Genomic DNA, 17,881 nt, shown 5'->3' with positions numbered 1-17,881 from the left:
TCCACTGCATGTGTGTGTGCAAAAAACTGTGCGTGTAGCATGACCGAAAAACAACACGAGTGAAAAAATTTAATTTCCCCCCTGGGGATTAATAAAGTACGTTTCTTCTTCTTCTTCATATTGTGCGCGTCCTTACCATACATGTGCATACGTCATAGGTCACTACTAGCACTACACCCCTGAATACAACACTGTCCAGCAAGCAAACTGTTCATGCTGGAGCTGAGAGGTCCAAAATAGTCCACTTTACCTTCTTCATTATTATAATCTCTGTTCTTTTGCTGTTAACATTACACTCAGTGTCAGGTGAATGGGTAACCTGTGTGTTTGGTGTGTTCGCAGCAGGTTCCAGGGCTTAAAGAGTAAAATTTTCGGCCCACTATGAGACTCATCATGGCAAAAATACAGCAGTTTATGTAAAAAGATAGATCATTAAATTTAAAATTTTTCAGAATGTATTTGTACTTTCTTGCACTAAAACAAACTGAAAAATGTAGAGTTGTCGTGATTTATAGGGTTACTATATTATGATTTTAATGGTCCGGCCCACTTCAGATCAACTTGGGCTGTATGTGGCCCCTGAACTGAAATGAGTTTGACGCCCCTAAGAGTGTCAAAAAAACCTTTAGTGGCCACATTATGTAACTACAACACGGTCAAAATCAAACGGTGTGTCTGTTCAGTATTTTCTGGTAAATGTCAGAGTTGGAAGTGTTCAAACGTTCCTTCTAATGTGGAAGAAATAGACTGTACTCATTTCTCAAGAACTAATGCTGATGAAATGAAAAGGTATCCTAGTAGACATCTACTGCCCTCTAGTGGCCATAGACGTGAACTGCAGGTTATTTTAATATTCGTCAATTATAGTCAATGTACATAATATTACTTCCACTTCCGGTTGTTACTTACCAAAATAATGTCCCTACTTTAATTAATTAAAAATAATTCCACAATTTCATTTTCAGTTGGTACAGTGGTAGGAAATAATGAAAAGTGTTTTATTGAGAATTATAAATACATTAAATGTGTAGTTTGGGGACTTAAGGGGTGTTTGATATGAATATAAATGCTATCCACGTCACTATACTGTATTATCTCTTAATATAAGTAAATAAATTCTATACATAGCTTTTTTGAGGGTAAAAAAAAACAGGTTGTGTGTTTTCTTAAATGTGATAGGATAGCATCATTGTAGATATTCAAAGCATAGTTACATATTGACTGTTTCATAATTCTAGGATGTGATGAAAAGATCAGACATTCAGAAGAGGTATCTTCCCCTTGTTTATTGGTAAAATTACATTATTCCTTCTCTAACCCATAACCCACACCTCCCATTATTCCCCCACTTGCTGTGCAGGTACTGTTGTGCTAGTTGTTGATGCCATAACAGGATGACAACACTGTTGAAAGAAATCCCTCCCTGATATGAAGAGTAAAAACAGAGAGAAGAAAAAGACAAAAGGAAGCTGACGATAACATTTCAATTCACAAAGATGATGAGACAGAACCAGTGCATTTAATACCATAGATCTTCAGAAAAAAAAATTAAGACATAAAAAAAAAATCCATCACGTAATAATTAAGGTTAACAAAACATCATGTAGAGATTGGGAAGATATTTAGACAGTAACTACTAATTGATTATAAACTTGAAAAGTCTGATACAAATACAGCAATGTTGTCAATACACAGTCGTGATTTTGGTCAAGGAAACAAATCTTGCTTTTTGTATTTTGTCATTGTACAATGATGATTTGAAAACATTATATTAATGCTAAAATTACCCATGGGTGACGATGTTAATAAAGTACTATTTACTGTATATGGTTTGATAACATAGATGGATGATTGTAAAACCTTAGAGTTGAGGCTTTGAAATCATACTGAACAGCCGGTGTCAAAAGAAGTTGAAGTAATAATAATAGTGATAACAATAACAATGTAATAATTCAATCTACACAGCTCTATAGATAAGCAAATATCTGCCAACCCCCGCTCTGCTGTTAGGAACCTTCTCTCCTCTCGTCTCCCAGGACGCTGACCAGGAACCAGACAGAAAAGTGAAGGACTGCTGCATGCACCTGGACTGAACTTTGAAGTCAGGAGACCATGATGGAGACTATTTTGTAATTTCAGGTGCATGAGGGAAGCAGGGAGGAGAAGAGACAGAACAGGACCAATCAGCCCGTTTTAATTCCTTGTCATGTTATTTTTTTTCCTTTATACAAGCACAGAAACAAAATATGAAAGGATGGCCATATCAAGTGCCATTTATAATGAATTATATACTTTTTTCTTCTTCCATGAATGGGACTTTTTTTTTTCTCCCCTAAGGTGATGTCAAGTGTCCATCATCATTAAAGAGGTCATGGATTGGCGTTTCCTGGGGTTAAAACATGATTCTGTGATTTCTTGGTCTGTTGGTTCATAATCTTGAACCGTCAGTGGGGCTCTGGCGGTTCTCTGGCCAGAGGACTCGATTGCCAAACAGTCTATTGGTGCTTGTCGGATTGTTGGTCCTGCCATGGTTTGGTTTGACCGATGGGACGTTGTTTGACAGCTGGCTAATATCTGGTCTGGTTGATCGAAGCTGTAGATTGGTTGGATCAGCTGACTCGATGATGTGTTAGTTAGTTAGTTAGTTCCCGCCCCCACAGCACTGACCACTCCTGCCCTGTGGTGCAGCTTCCTGCAGGTCCACACCAACACGGGCTCGTCCACTGGTGCCTGCTCCACCCTGAGGCTCGTTCTTAGGAAGCTTCTTGGCTGTGAGGAAGGAAAAGGTACAATGAATTCATGTCTGCTGGACTTAAATAAGGCAGTAAGGCTTATTTTGAACTTTTACTATCAGAGTTTTGTTCGTAAAATAAATGAATCTGCAAAAACAGTTTTTAAGAGTCCCATGTCACATCAGATGTGCTTATTATTTTAATCGACAGGCCAAAATCCTACAAACACTACAAACTGAAAATTCACACATTCAGTCTATTTAACCTGACTCAGCTCAGCTTTGTGCTGTCTTTGCACCATCGCTTTTACACACAAGAAGTTCCTTAGTGAAAAAAAGTTATTTGAATACAACCTCTGAATGTTTGTGATCTTTGCTCGGGAGAGTGTTTCTATAAACTGTTTGAGCCTCCAAAATTTGAGGATGAGAAAGAGAAAGGTGCTGCTCAGTCAGAGTTTGTGTGTATGTGCTCAGCTGAGTCCTCTCAAGTAGAAATCAGAGAGTCGTCTGCAGATTTGGACTTAAACTAACAAAGTAGGTGATCAAATAGAACATTAATAATAGTAATAATAACTGGTATTTATATAGCGCCTTTCAAGAAACCCAAGGTCACTTCACAGGGTCAGGTAGGGGGTCTGGGGGTGTAGGTGGGGATAACACTATCTAACAGGGAAAGGCCTTGAGGAAAAGGTGCGTTTTGACTGATTTCTTAAAACTGTACAGGGTTGGGGCACTGGGGATGTCAGGAAGGAGAGAGTTCCACATAGTAGGGGCTGCCACACTGAAGGCTCTGCCTCCAAAAGTCCGCAGCTTAGTCCGGGGTATGGAAAGGAGACCCAGGTCCGAAGACCGTAGGTTCAGGGATGGAGTGTGTTGGTGGAGGAGGTCAGCCAGGTTTTGGGGGGCAAGGGCATGCAGGGATTTGTAAGTGAGGAGGAGGAGTTTATAGGAGATGCGGTACTTAACAGGGAGCCAGTGGAAGTGAATGAGAGTGGGGGTGATGTGCTACCAGGGCTTAGTGTGCGTGAGAACCCTGGCAGCTGAGTTCTACAGGACTCCATTGCAGTAATCCAGCCGGGAGGTTATGAAAGCATGGATGAGGGTCTGGGTAATAACTTCACTGAATCTACAGATGATACACATCAAATGCGGTGTCAACACCTTGACTATTACAAAGTTCACTCTAAGCCGTGTGTGTGTGATGTTTCACCCCCTCCAGATGCTCATGAACAGAATGAATGCATGAATAAAACTCTTTAAATTTGGCCTTTACAGCACACCCATCTCAAGACTTACTGCAAACACCTTGTTACCTCTGATGAGCACTTACCTATAGCCATAAAAATCTCATTGACATTCATAGCAGTCTTGGCTGAAGTCTCCATGAAGAGCAAACTGTTGTCATCTGCATATGCTTGTGCTTCCTAAACACAGAAATACATTCATGAGTGATGTTAGACCCTTAGTGAAGAGTATCAGGGTAAACTTCAGGCTCAGACGGGAAGTGTTGCTCTTTACCTGGAAGTCTACGGCTCTCTTGTTGGACAAGTCTGCTTTGTTTCCTGCCAGTGCAATGACGATGTTTGGGCTGGCTTGTCGCTGGAGCTCTTTCACCCAGTTCTTTGCACGTGTGAATGTATCCTTTGAAAAGCGCACAATCACACACAATCATGAGCAGAGTGCTTTTAAACTTTAAATCCATGTCGTCAGTCTTACGCGTTACGTGACTTTACGAGTCAAAAGAGCAAAGATCTGTCTCTTCAATTCAACAATCATCAACTGAGCTGAAAGACACGGATCAGTGAAAGGACACAAGACTTCTGACTGTTCTGATCGGACCAGGTGACTTACTGTGTTAGTGATGTCGTAGACCACGATGGCTGCCTGGGCCCCCCTGTAGTACATGGGTGCCAAGCTGTGATACCGTTCCTGTCCCGCAGTGTCCCAGATCTCAAACTTGACTGTTGTGTCATCCAAACATACCGTCTGTGTGAGGAAGGCAGCTGGAGAGGAAATAAAGCTTGTAAGACTGAGGGAAGGTTTCTGGAAAATCAAAGAGGGGTTATCTGTGCTGCTGGATTTTAAGATTATTTTCAAAGAAACGATGAAGGGAGGAGAGTTAGGAACTTAAAGGAATTATAAAAGATACAAATATATAACTATGTAAAGGAAATCACTCATAGTATTATATTGACAACACTCAACAGGGGAGAACCCCCAGAGTATCTGATCTGAAAGTCAACATGTAGAAGGAAACTCTCAGGTGTACAGTAAGAACAAACTGTGCATAACGAGCCGGCACAACCGCACACTCAGCCGACTGTCACATGACGGAGGAAACCACACACTCACTTACAAAGCACACACACTTTAAAGCTGTGTAATCTTTGACCAGGCATGCAGCTGACCACAACTTCAGTGGGATCTAAAACATGCTGACGTGTTCAGAGTCTTTGGTGGATGTAAGCTCCGAGCATCCTGTCCACACATTCTTAAGCCGCATTACTCATAGGAGGAAAGTTAGACAGAAATTCAATGTGAAACAAAAAAGGGAAGTGTCACCAGAAGAAGTCGGCCTCTATCTAACATACCACTGCTTTTTAAAGTGATTTACACAAGAGTTTTGAAGGGATACACATGTTGCGGTTGAGATTTGTGTTGGACAGAACCACGGTGGAGAAATCAGCGTGTTAGAAGAAGAGTCGGAGCTTTCTTAACTCTCTTCAAACTGAAGCTAAGCGACATCTCATCACACAGTTTCGATTACTTTCCTTTAGTGCATTGGCTACGGTGATCTCGGGGCTTCAGAAGCGTCCCACATTAATTCTGACACACTAGATTTGACTCCGTTTAAGCTCCGCCCCCCTCCAAACACATGTTTACGTCTGCTTCTCTTTTACAGTTCATGTCAGTTCACGGCTAAAAAACCCTGATCACTTTGACATCACAATCACAGCTCCTCAATTACAGCGCCTCAGGGTATAAACAGCAAAGTTGTCTTGTGTGTTAATTCAATATCTGGCTCCGACATGAAGACAAATGGATCATATATAGTTCAGTATTGTGGGATATCAATAAGCCTCTGTTAAACCCAGCATGCTGACAGAGCGATGGGCTGGAAGATTCAGACCCTGAGGAGTGAGTCTGGAGGAGGAAGGTGCCCAAGATGTGAGGAAAGTTAATAAAGGACTGAACAAGTCGAGTCTCAGAAAACAGCAGCTCCAGCAGAAACCTGTTCAATCTGTCAAACCAATCTGTTGTTTTTCTAACTGTACGCAGGATCAGCCCCCAGTGGTTAACAATTTACCTCTGTAGCCCTAAGGCTCTTTGCAATGTACGGCAGAACTCTCTCAGATTTGTGTCAAAGTTAAAGCCAGATCATTGTTTCGTGCTTTAAGATGCAACAGTTCTCTGTGAGCAGCTCCACTGATCCACAGGACGTAGAGGAAATCCCAATTGTTGTCTCAATTCCTTCCTGTCTCAAGCAGCGTCATTCCTCTGCTGCAGAGCAAACAGAATTCATAGACGACAGTTTCCGTTTCAGCCTTTAAAAGTTAAAACTTTACCGGATATGTAATTTCTTTATACATGATTAATATATGTGTCTGTAGAGTGTGAGAAGCTTGCTGGCTCATGGGAGAGTCAAGTCATCGGCCGCAAAGAACTGGTTCAGCCACTCCTTTGGCTGCACATGCTCTGACAACAGAGAAGATTAAGAGCAACCGGCGAGCAGTTCCTCTGCACCGGCAAGAACATGATTATTCTGCCTCAGCATTCACGTCATGTTCCCTGATGTGTTACAAAAGCTAGAGAGAGTACAAGCTTCAAAATGAGACAGAGAGATGCTCTTGATGCTTCTCTCATATAAATAGACTTCAATCTGTTGTGGTTGTGTTAGAATTGTGTTATTATTCTGCTGTCAAATTGTTAACATTGAAATACATTTTAATAAATCAGTATATGAAGCTCTGTTAGGAGCCAATCATGGTGTTTTTTAACTGATCAGGGATCAAGAATCTGAGCCGATCACCTCAATCCAATCACTGACGTCAGCTGTTGTACACTGAGCACAATTTGCAGCAGAATGCAAATGAGCAACTAACTTAGCAACCCCGGGGCTAAATGTCAGCAGTGTGGAAGTATTTTTAACTAGAAAGTGAAAACACTCCTACAGCCACCTGCATTACATGCAATACAATCATTTCACAAGGAGGTAGCTGTAGAGCTATACTACTGTAACACACGGTCTTGTGTTTGGTATATGCTTATCTCATCCATGTGTCCCTGCAGAGTTACCGTAGGCTGCCATAAAGCAGTTGTAGTTGCTGTAATCTGGCTAGATGCGCGCGTATGTTCATACTAGGGATGTGCACAATTAATCAACTGTCGATTAATTGATTGCAAGAACTTACTCAAACTAATTTTTCTGTTTCAATTTTATATCACCTGGAACAAACATCATGTGGTCTCATACTTTGTTCAGCTTTTAGGGAGGTGTTTGAAGTTTAAAGCATGTTTCGATGTGAATCAGCTGACTGAAGGTGTTGCACACAGTGGAGACACTCAGGGGGGCTGCGGCTGAGTGATAGGGCTCCACGAGCTCTTCTTATTACTACCGCCGGACTGATTATGACTCGGCACCTGACCACTTTCTTGATTGTTAACATTTCGGGGCGGCTCTGGCTCAGTGGGTAGAGTCGGCGGTCTATCATTTGGAAGGTTGGCGGTTTGATCCCAGCTCCGGCAGTCACATGCCGAAGTGTCATTGAGCAAGACACTGAACCCCGAATTGCTCCCACTGGTGTTCAGAGGTGTGTGAATGTGTACGAATGAGATTAGCTAACATGGATGGTCCCTCACTACATAGCAGCCTCTGCCATCAGTGAGTGAATAGGTGAATGGGTGAATGTGAAAGCGCTTTGAGTGGTCAGAAAGACTAGAAAAGCTCTATATAAGTACAAGTCCATTTACCATTTACCATTTCCAAAGCTCGATCACCGAAACTACTTCAAATGTAAATCCCTAGTTCATACAATTAAGTTTAAGCCGTGGCTGGAGTTCAACATTGATGTCCTGTTTATTATTTTATTATTAGGTATGTACAGTAAGGTGAACCCAGAGCTCTCGGTTACACTACTAATTTGATACAGCATCTATTAATTAAACATGCAACAGGAAACAGCGTGTTCACCAAAGCACCTGAGGAAAAAACTGCTGCCATCAAAGCAACAAATTCTGGATTTAAAAGGAAGGATAAACATCCTCCAGAGAGCGAAGTGGCCAAAGAGATTACAGAGACGGTGGTTAAATTATTCGCTTTGGGACACTAGCCCATGTCCGCGACAGAGAATGCAGATTTTTGTCTTTTCTTTTAAATCCCTTCTTAAAGGTGACATATTATGCTCTTTTTCATCAATATATATTGGTCTAAGAGGTCCCCAAAACATGTCTTTAAAGTTTATGCTCAACAAAACACTTTGAAATCAGATTTTGGCATGCCTGAAAAACTCTCTTTGTCAGCCCTGTTCAGAACACTCTGTTTTGTCTCTGACCACGCCCCCTCAGGAAGTGGATGTGGCCTCGGCTCTCCGGCACATTGATCTAATGTTTACATGTTGGCTGAATATACACGGCTGTTCACAGACCCGCGTTACTTCAACCCTCTGAATCTGATCCTGACGGAGAGGCGCCTGCAGCAGGACCTTTCTGAGCGATTGGTCACAGATTTTGTGTTTCTTGTTGTTTTATTTGTCAGTATGTCGACGTGAGTCTTGGTACACAGCTACTAACATGTAGCTATGTGGCTATGATAACTAGCGCTAGCACTTTTCCATGATAAATAAAAATGATCTACTAGATCTTCAAATCTGCAGACGTGGGGAGTAAAACCGACCTCTGCCAGAAAGGCAGCAGGACCTTTCTGAACGATTGGTCACAGATTTAGTGTTTCTTGTTGTTTTATTTGTCAGTATGTCGACGTGTGTCTTGGTACACAGCTACGAACATGTAGCTATGTGGCTATGCTATGTGGCTATAACCGACCTTTGTGTTTATTAAGACAGCCTACAACTAGCATGCCTCCCTCCTAAGCTCCTTGTTAGCACACACGTGTGCAGGGAATGAAAAACGGAGGAGGGGTTGAGTTGTATTTTATACAGTCTATGGGCTGAACAAGCTCCGAGCTCGGACTCCGTGACAGACTGGATATTGTTGTGACGTAACAAAAACACAGAAGACTGAAATGACTCGTTTCGGCACACATTTACAGAAAGGTGGAGAAATCAAAACAGGGGAAGAATGGATTTTTTCATTCTCGGGGGGTTTGTAGACAGGGACACATATTTCAGGTAGAGAACCATTAAAAAGTTGATTTTACATGATATGTCACCTTTAATACTGACTTTTATCGCAGAGCCTTCCCGGATTTTATCTGACTTTATTTTATTTTAACCGTCTTAAGAAATACATTTTAAAATAATTTCATTCCTTTAGAGTTTTTTTAGGGGAATTTTATGTCTTTTAAAATGTTTTATTTCTTTATCTTGACTTGTGTGTTTTTGTGATCTGCCTGTTTGATTTTGCTGCCTATGTAAAGCACTTTGTAACTTGGTTTTTGAAAAGTGCTCTACAAATAAAATTATTATTATTATTTGTATTATTATTACTATTATTATCATGAGACAGAGTCGTCTCAGCTGTAAATAACAGCTGTGGAGATGTACAGTCATAAGGCGAGTGAAATAAGAGCAGAGAGAAGATCTGATGCTGAAAATCTAACACAAACTCCTCACCTCCGATGGTGCTCTCCTGGTACTCGTGGAACTGGCCTTTGACAAAACGCAGCACCAAGCTGGATTTCCCCACCGCCGACTCCCCCAATAGCACAAGCTTAAACTGGCAGATCTTGTTGCTCGCCGCAGTGCCGTTGGTCCGTGCTGGTCCGCCTCGCCCTGCCATAGCTCAGTGTTGGAGACTGGGAGAAAGAAGAAGAAGAAGATGGAAGGAGAGGGAGGAAGTCTGGTTGACTTTGAGGTTCAGGGCTTGGTGCGGGGCAGGTGAGGGCTGGGTGAGCCAGACTGGGGTAGATTTATTCAGAGCAGGTAGATGATCCAAAGGAAGAGGAGACCTCACCAGTGGGAGCTGGAGAACAACAAATTCAGTGTTAAGCTTTTATCCCAAATACAAAAAAACATCACAACCAGCATGTTGACTGTTGATTTTAGAGTAAGTAAAAACCTTCAGAGGTTAAAAATTAAAGTAAAAGGTTTTTCCTTGTTCCTGCTGGCAGCTGCCAACGAGAGCAATGAATCCAGAGCAGCACTGATTAACTGTAATCGTATCAGATATAACATCTCTGTTTTCGCCTCCAGTTTTATCATTTAAAGTTTGTTCTGCTGACACAGAAACCTACATCACACTGGGGCTTGGCGTCCAGATAAGGAGTTTATTATTCAGCCATGTTTAGTATAAACAAGAGCTGCAGGAGGACACACACTCCCACAGGTTCTACAAACACTGCACTTAGCACCCTTCACACACCACACAATTATTGTCTTATATTTGATTTATTTGACATGACTGCGTGGGAGAAGACACATAAAAAATACACATCTTACAGTATCAAAATATCTATAATGATACAACTACAGGTATCAACATGATGAAGTCTTGCCCAAACGCCCACTAAGATGAATACATCGATCACTGAGTCATGTCTTGACAGATGTCTGTCTGCAGTTTTCAGTCATGACTAAAGATTAAGATGTTTTTCCATCCAGATAATGGACTTCAAACACTGATATCAACGAGCAAGTCAAGAATAAAACATCTCGACATGCAACTTCCAATGACCACACGCTGTTCAACAAGAGCTGAGCGATACTGATAAAATGTGAAGCGACTCTGAAGCAGTCCTGCCGTTGATTCTAACAGGTTTACACTCAGCGATGAGATAAGGCTGTTGCACAAAAGTTGAGAACGTTTAAGCATCAAACAGGAAACCACTGAAATTCGGCTTAATTTAGCTTGACGACTAATACTACTGTTTACTAACAAAATAAGATTAAGCAAATGATTTGTTCTCCTTACTCCAGCCGAGCGTGCATGTATGAAAAGTTGCCCAATCTTTCTTCAGTTGGCAGCTTTGTATGAGGTCAGCCAGCTTCTGCAAGGTCAAAGGACAGGAAACACAACTCAGCTCAAAGCAGGAAGTGAAGATTGCAGAACACATTTTTACTGCTGAGCACATTAAAATCTGGGATGGCTTCAGCTTTTGTCACCAGGACATCTTGATGCAGAAACACAAAGAGAGACAGAAGGTTAAGTGTTTCTCCTGAGTGAGGAGGGGGATGTCCAGAACACAGAAACCCTCAAGAGTCCCTGCTGATCGTCTACAGAGTTTCTTTCAGCTCGGTGCTGAGTCGGGCTTAAGCCTCTTCATGTGATAAGGGATCAAGGCTCTGTACATTAAACCTTCACAACTGGCATGTTTCATTTGACAGTGTACCAACCATGCTGCACATGCTCATTACATTCACTGATTTCTGTGCAGGTCGACCCTTCTTGTTCTAAAAGTTACCAGTTCCTTCCCGTTACTAAAATTAAATGAGAACAGCTTCATCACATGGTTTATGGTTTTAGCAAGTCTCCATCATTCTTTGCACATTCACTTTTGCAGAACAACTGCAAAAAGGCAGCAGTCAGCAGTGAAGTAAAGGCCTCTCTAGACTCTTAAACTGACGGACAAGCACTATCACAAGGCCTGAAAGAGCAGAGGGAATCCTTGAGAGGCTTCACAGAGTTGGACAGAGAATAAAGACACTCTGTTCACTGAGTCAAACAGGTGGTCCAGACTCATTTAAGTGCAAGCAGCAGAGCTGAGCTCTCACCTGTTCACTTTCCTCATTAGAGGGAGTAAAGAGAAGAGGAGGTGAAGGACTGGGTTTGTGGAAATGATTCGACATGACTTAGAAAAATATCTAAATGTCACCAGGTGGCTTATCTCTACAGGATTTCTCAAGGGAACAAAGTACAAGGGACTTATCATTCGGAGAAATTGGCAGAAATTTCGATTATTGACAAAATACTAAAAGGTCACATGTTTATGTTTTCTTTTGCAGAGCTTTGGATAATACAGTGTGCTATACAAACACCAATCAACACTACTTTGGACTTGAGACAAAAGGTGCATTTCGACCAGAACTACTTTCCCCGGAACTAAAAGGTTCCTGTGCCCCCATTGTTTTCTACGTTTCGACCACGGACTGAAGCCCTGGGTAGATTGTGCAAATCAGGCCAGTGACGTATGGAGAAAAAAAATTATATTCAATAATATTTTGAAATCTTAATAAAAAACTAAACAAGTATGCATTCCCAGGAACTCCCTCTGTGTTTCAACAACTGTGTTAACTCCACAAACACCCTAACGGTTAACCGGAAGTCCCAGGACCTTTGAAAAGTACTAACCCCCAAAGCAGGGGCTTTTCAGGGGGGAGATTATCTACCCCTGGACTAAATTTAGACCCTGGTTCCTCCGGTCGAAACGCACGTAGTTCAGGGGTAAAGTCCCTAGTTCTGGGGTAAAGTTCCTGCAGTTGAAAAAGGCCTTAAGGTTTTAAACTCCTTTGCTGCAGCCTTTCAGACAGTAGGGACAAAAAGCAAATCACAATATCTGTCCTGAGCTGAAGACTTTTTTTTAAGCCATCATCAGTTTTCTGCAGAATACAAATATTAATGTAAAACTAAAAGTGACTTCATCAATTCTACACACACACTCAGGACACACTGATGATGCAGTAACTGTTCGGGCCAAACATCTCAACATCTCTTCCTCTACAAAGCGTATCATGTCAGAGGCAGACGCAGCTGTCTACCTTGCAATCAGAGCCTCTTTGTTTCACTGAGACAGACCTACACTCATCTCAAGCAGCCTGTGACGGAGGCTTTGATGGTATCCCCCTAATGGGCTCTGAAGACATCCACAGGGAAGTGGGTCAAAGAGAGAGAGACAGACAGTGGGACATGGGTCAGGGAAAAGGGGGAGGAGTAGAGGCAGAGCCAGTGAAATATTCATCACGGCCTCCTGTATGCCTTGCTGCCAGCAGAAACTGGAGTGCGTTCAATTCCAAAAATATGAGTGTGTTGTCAAATTAAGCTCCTGTATAAAACTCATTGAAGGTACTATTATTTGGAATCAAAACCCAAATACAGTAAAAAAAAAATGCTGCTCTTCCTCCATCATGTCTCTGCTTCTAGGCAAACTCTTTAAATAATAAAAAATGTTTTGATATAATGAGAATAAATATTTTTTCATCATGAAGAACTGTAACTAAGTTTTGTAATGAGCTTAAGTTCTAAAAAGAGCTCATGGAGTTTAAGGGAGTTCGTGTCCAAACATTGATCTGTCACACATACAAGAAAAATAATAAACCTGTATCTGATGATTTCCTGCAAGTTTTTAGGACTCAAGGCATTAAAAAAAACATGCATTTAAATGTCCAGTTAAGTCTAATGTATACTATTTTGTGCATTGTGCTGTGTCCTTAAGGGAAGTTTCAACAGGACACTTTTTAGCATTTAATATTTAATCAAAGCTGGAAACGATCTCAGCTTCCAAACGTCTGCATGGAGAAAAACACAAGTTCAGCTTCAGTGTGCAACTAACAGAGTCAGTAGTATCATTTCAGATTCCTCATTTTGCAGACTAAATTACGATTAAAAAAGGCACGTTTTGGGGTTGTTTCAGTTTTGATTGCAGGCCAAGCAATTTTCAAACTTTACAGCAGGAGAAGTTATTCAGATTGATCTTAGCTTTTGATTAGATTAAATAAAACATGTAGAAAATGTAACAGTTTGTGAACATGTAACGATTCAACGAGCGAGTGAAAATCTGAACTCAGTTGCACATTCCATTTAAGAAGTAATCCAATAACCTTTCTGGCAGGTGTCGCTATACCAGTTTCATGAAACAAGCAGGGACTTGTGCTGCTCCCTTCACAGGGTGGAGTCTAAGAAGAGCTGGTTCTGTCTGATATGAGGGGCTGCATCACCGTCCTCCCTCTGTCTATTAGGCTACAGAAAAGAAGCAAAATGCACGTTTGCTGAAGTCATGTCTTCAGGAGCCACACAAAAAGATACCAAAGCAGAAACAGACTGAAAGATTTCCAATGAAATGGGAAAAGCTCTTGATCCAGTTAAGGCGTCCCACGGTTCAGGTTTCTAATAAAGAAAGGCTTTGGAAACAGTGAAAGGGAAATTGATGACTTAACTGAGGAAAAGCAAACAGGACTCATCATGAGCAGTTAGCAAAGCCAGTAGGATATCACAGCTACTACATTCTCTGGTGATTTTACTGTGGGAAACCCAGTATCCAAACACAAAGATAGTGATCCATAGACTCAACCAAAATCTACACCTCTCAGTGAGAAACACCCAGGATGTTAAAACTAAGCAAAGAAGACGAAACATGTAACAACTCAAACACTAAAAACAAGGAACAGGGTTCTGAAGATGCCACGTTACATAACTGCTCATTATAGGATGTTGCCCTTACTATATAGGCTGAGTGTTGTGCATGTTTCCTCTGTCTTAACATAATATGTAAAAGAGAAACAGGTACTGGTAAATAATTGAAACAAAAGCTTCAAAATAAGCTCCTTCCTGAAGATATTAAGACATCTGAAATTAAAACCAATACACAGCCTTGGTGTCCGGTAAACAATGCAAACCTGCAGCTTTCAACAATGCAAATCATAGTGTGAAAAGTAAAGTGTGACTTTGATAAACCCAAGCATAAATAGTCTACTGGTGGTACACAAATGCATCATCAAGGCTGGCTGTTCAGGATGTGTCATCACTTCGAAAGGACAAGGTACACGTGCCATAAAAATAAAAAGAGCTGCAGGTCCCCGGCTTTCTGTCCAACAGGTCCAAGCTCTGTTATCCTTTAAAGCCATAAACAGGAGCCTTGAAAGAAACATGCATGTTAAATGAGTACATTTGCAGTTAAGTGAGGACACACACGTGCACACACTTAATTAACCTGTACATCAGACACATAATGAATGTCTGAATTACAACAGAAACACTGTCAGCGTGGTCGCCTGTAAAAGTAATAGCTGTGTAATCAGAAACAATAAAAGTGATATAAAAAAAGAAATGCTGTCAGCAGCAATGATAGCTTTATGACTCTTACTGTGACGGCTCTGCTAAAAGTACAAGTGTGGTGGCGTTTACTGGCCTGAGAGGGAGAACATGTACACCTCTGTAACTACCTCAGTGAGTGCCTAAGTTAAAACATCAAGGCAAACATATTATTTGATGTATTCAATGACTTCACAACCATGAGCACATTACTAAAGATAGGATAACCACTGCTATAGAAACTTACAGAGGAAAATAAGGGTCTTGATAGTGATTAGGGTTGCTAACTGTCCCGTATTAGCCGGGACATCCAGTATATTGGGCTAAATTGGTTTGTTTCATATGGGACCTCAATTGTCCTGTAAATTGACTATTAACTCTTGTAAATACAGCAGACTGCACTCTTCAGATCCAAGATCAGATAAACAGCAGTGGCAGATCATGTGCCAATCACACCGCTTGTCAACCAATCACAGGCCCCCTCACATGCATCAGTTGTATACAGCACAAATGCGCCAAGTCCTGCAAAAAAAGTGTGGAGAGGATTTTCTCTCTGATGGCCATTAAATGTTATTGATTACTTTTAAAATTTTAAAACTATTTCAGCAAACTTTTAACCCCCTATGTGCCTGGGTGGCCCCTCAGGTCTGAGGATGCATCTCTGCTGGTTGTGCCAAGATCCCTAACCTTAAAACAAAAGGTGACTGGGCCTTTTCAGTCAGAGCTCCAAGTTTGTGGAACTCCCTGCCACTGACAATTAGACAGTCCACAACCGTAACTGCTTTTAAATCCTCACTAAAAACATTTTTGTATAAGAAGGCATGTCTCCACCCCTAATTCTTGAATTTGCTCTGCATTCTGATGTCTTGTTTTGCTTTTGTCTTTTTTTCTTCCCCCTGTTTGCACCATTTTATATGCTTTGTAACTCTCTGCTTTTTTGTTGTGAAGCACTTTGTAACCTTGTTAAGAAAAGTGTTATATAAATAAAGTGTATTACTATATTGCAGCACAGAGCTGATGAAAAATAAACTTCAAATATCTGTAAACTGTGACTTGTCATGTAAGGACTTCTCTCTGGGCTGTGCAAAAGGACAACAGACTGCTTGAGTCAGTCAAGAGCAGCAAAAAGTATCCATGGAAAAAGTACCTTTAGTGAGTCATACTCCTATTTTGCATTTCATTTTTATTTTGCCTGTTTTTGATGTAAAGAGCCAAATTGTGGTTTTCTTTGAAGTTTATACATATGAGGTTACATAATGATACAGTAAGGATTAAAGGGAATATACACACTTTCTGCATTTCCAGGTGAATCAGAATATAGAAGAAGAAGAGGAACGTACGTTATTAATCCCCAGGGGGGGAAATTAAATTTTTTCACTCTTGTTATTTTTCAGTCATGCTACACGCACAGTTTTTGGTATATACATACAATGCACACACATGCAGTGGACATGCACTTAGGGAGAGATGTCAGAGTGAGGATGCTGCCATCAACCAGCACACCCCAAGCAGTTGGGGGTTTGGTGCCTTGCTCAAGGGCACCTAGGCAGTGCCCAGGAAAGTGAACCAGCACCTCTCCAGCCACCAGTCCACTTGCCAAACTTTGTCCATACTGGGACTCGAACCAGATCATAGACCCTTCAGTTCCCAAGTCAAGTCCCTATGGACTGAGCTACTGCCGCCCTATATGAATATATATGCTGAATTCACACATCATGACACCTGTCCCTTATTGAGTAGTGAGACAGTTGGCAACCCTAACAGTGATATATCTGTATGATATCTTTCACTCTAATAGTGATGCATATTAAAAGACTTGAAGGAAACCTCAACTTCTGAGCAAGTTGATGTGCAGAAAGGGGCACAAATATTTCCACAACACCTACTGCATGCTAGACATATGCATTTAAATGTGAACAGTTCTGAACTAAAGTGCTAAACATTGGCTGTTAGTTCTGTATTGTTGCGACTAGCTTTAGCAGAGGGAGAAGCGGACTTAGCTAGCTAACTAATACACGTAACACAGACACAGGGTATGACCACAACTATTTAACAAACACAACACTGTAATGTTAAATGAGCTCACAACAGAATGTAGTGTAGCTAGCTTTAATAGGTGAAGTGAGAGGTGTCGACAAGATGCTATGTGCTAGCATTACAATGAGGAGTTTTTCAAGCTAACGTCATCTTTTCAGGTAATAATTCGCACAACATTAAAGCTAGCTGGTGAGGGTGAACCATGGAGAACAAAGTGGAGAAAAGAAAACAACTTGAATTCTGATAGGGAGGTTTGTTAGCAAGGTTAGCAGTCAACTGACAAAAAACGTCAATAGACAACTTTCCATTTCTCGGCCCCACGTCGTCAGCTGTTTGACATTTGACAAACACGGGGACTCAGACTTGTTATTGTGTCTGCTGCTAACACGGACAGAAATCACATGCTACACAGCTGTGTTCGTGCCAAGTCTTTTTTTTTTTTGTCGACATTGTTTGGTGTCTACAAAAGCCTCTCTCTCTCTCTTCTCGATCCAGCCTGGTGGACATTTATCAGAACCCAGCAGACCTCCTCTCTGATCGGGTGAGCACAATGTGACAGAAGGTATCTAAACGCTGTTAACAGATCAGAGACAGTCATCTTAAACATGATCACAGCGTGCTTCTAAATCCCTCTACGTGTTTGATCATTTCAAGTAGTTTGACTTACAATACTTTTTCTTCCTTCGCTGGTCTCATCGGCGGCTGTCTTCTTCTTCTTCTTGGGCTCCGGCCTTCCCTTCCGGTTTGCAATTTTTCCGGGAACGTCCCACTTTTTGTCGGCGGCTGTCTGGCCAATGAGATCAGCAGACTGCAATAAACACCAGTTTATGACTAACAGGGTCTTTTAGTCTGAACTCAAATAAATAAATACTATAAAATGCTTGTTTTAAATATAAAATCTACACATTTTTACGGAAGATGATTAGGGCCACTGGAAAAAAAAATGTAAGGTCAAAAAATTTTTTTAAATTA

The 17,881-nt window shown here is 41.2% G+C and overlaps 1 protein-coding gene across 2 annotated transcripts; it reads right to left on the bottom strand.

Moving 5' to 3' along the window:
* Positions 1-1,266: 1,266 nt before the first annotated feature.
* Positions 1,267-17,702, bottom strand: rab5c (RAB5C, member RAS oncogene family). Of its 2 annotated transcripts, XM_034711254.1 has the most exons (7): positions 17,577-17,687; positions 10,820-10,895; positions 9,523-9,871; positions 4,583-4,734; positions 4,250-4,372; positions 4,062-4,155; positions 1,267-2,769 (listed from the first exon to the last, which is right to left on the bottom strand). In XM_034711254.1, the coding sequence occupies exons 3-7, from the start codon at positions 9,686-9,688 to the stop codon at positions 2,642-2,644; spliced, it is 663 nt and encodes a 220-aa protein (XP_034567145.1). In that variant the 5' UTR covers positions 9,689-9,871; positions 10,820-10,895; positions 17,577-17,687; the 3' UTR covers positions 1,267-2,641. The 2 variants fall into 2 exon arrangements, with proteins under 2 accessions (XP_034567145.1, XP_034567144.1); XM_034711253.1 differs by lacking the exon at positions 10,820-10,895 and having other exon boundaries at positions 17,577-17,702.
* Positions 17,703-17,881: the final 179 nt, after the last annotated feature.

The sequence above is a fragment of the Notolabrus celidotus genome, chromosome 20, assembly GCF_009762535.1.
Source record: "Notolabrus celidotus isolate fNotCel1 chromosome 20, fNotCel1.pri, whole genome shotgun sequence".
Classification (NCBI taxonomy): Eukaryota; Metazoa; Chordata; class Actinopteri; order Labriformes; family Labridae; genus Notolabrus; species Notolabrus celidotus.
The sequence above is the reverse complement of the archived record's forward strand: the minus strand, read 5'-3'. Positions and strand labels throughout refer to the sequence as shown.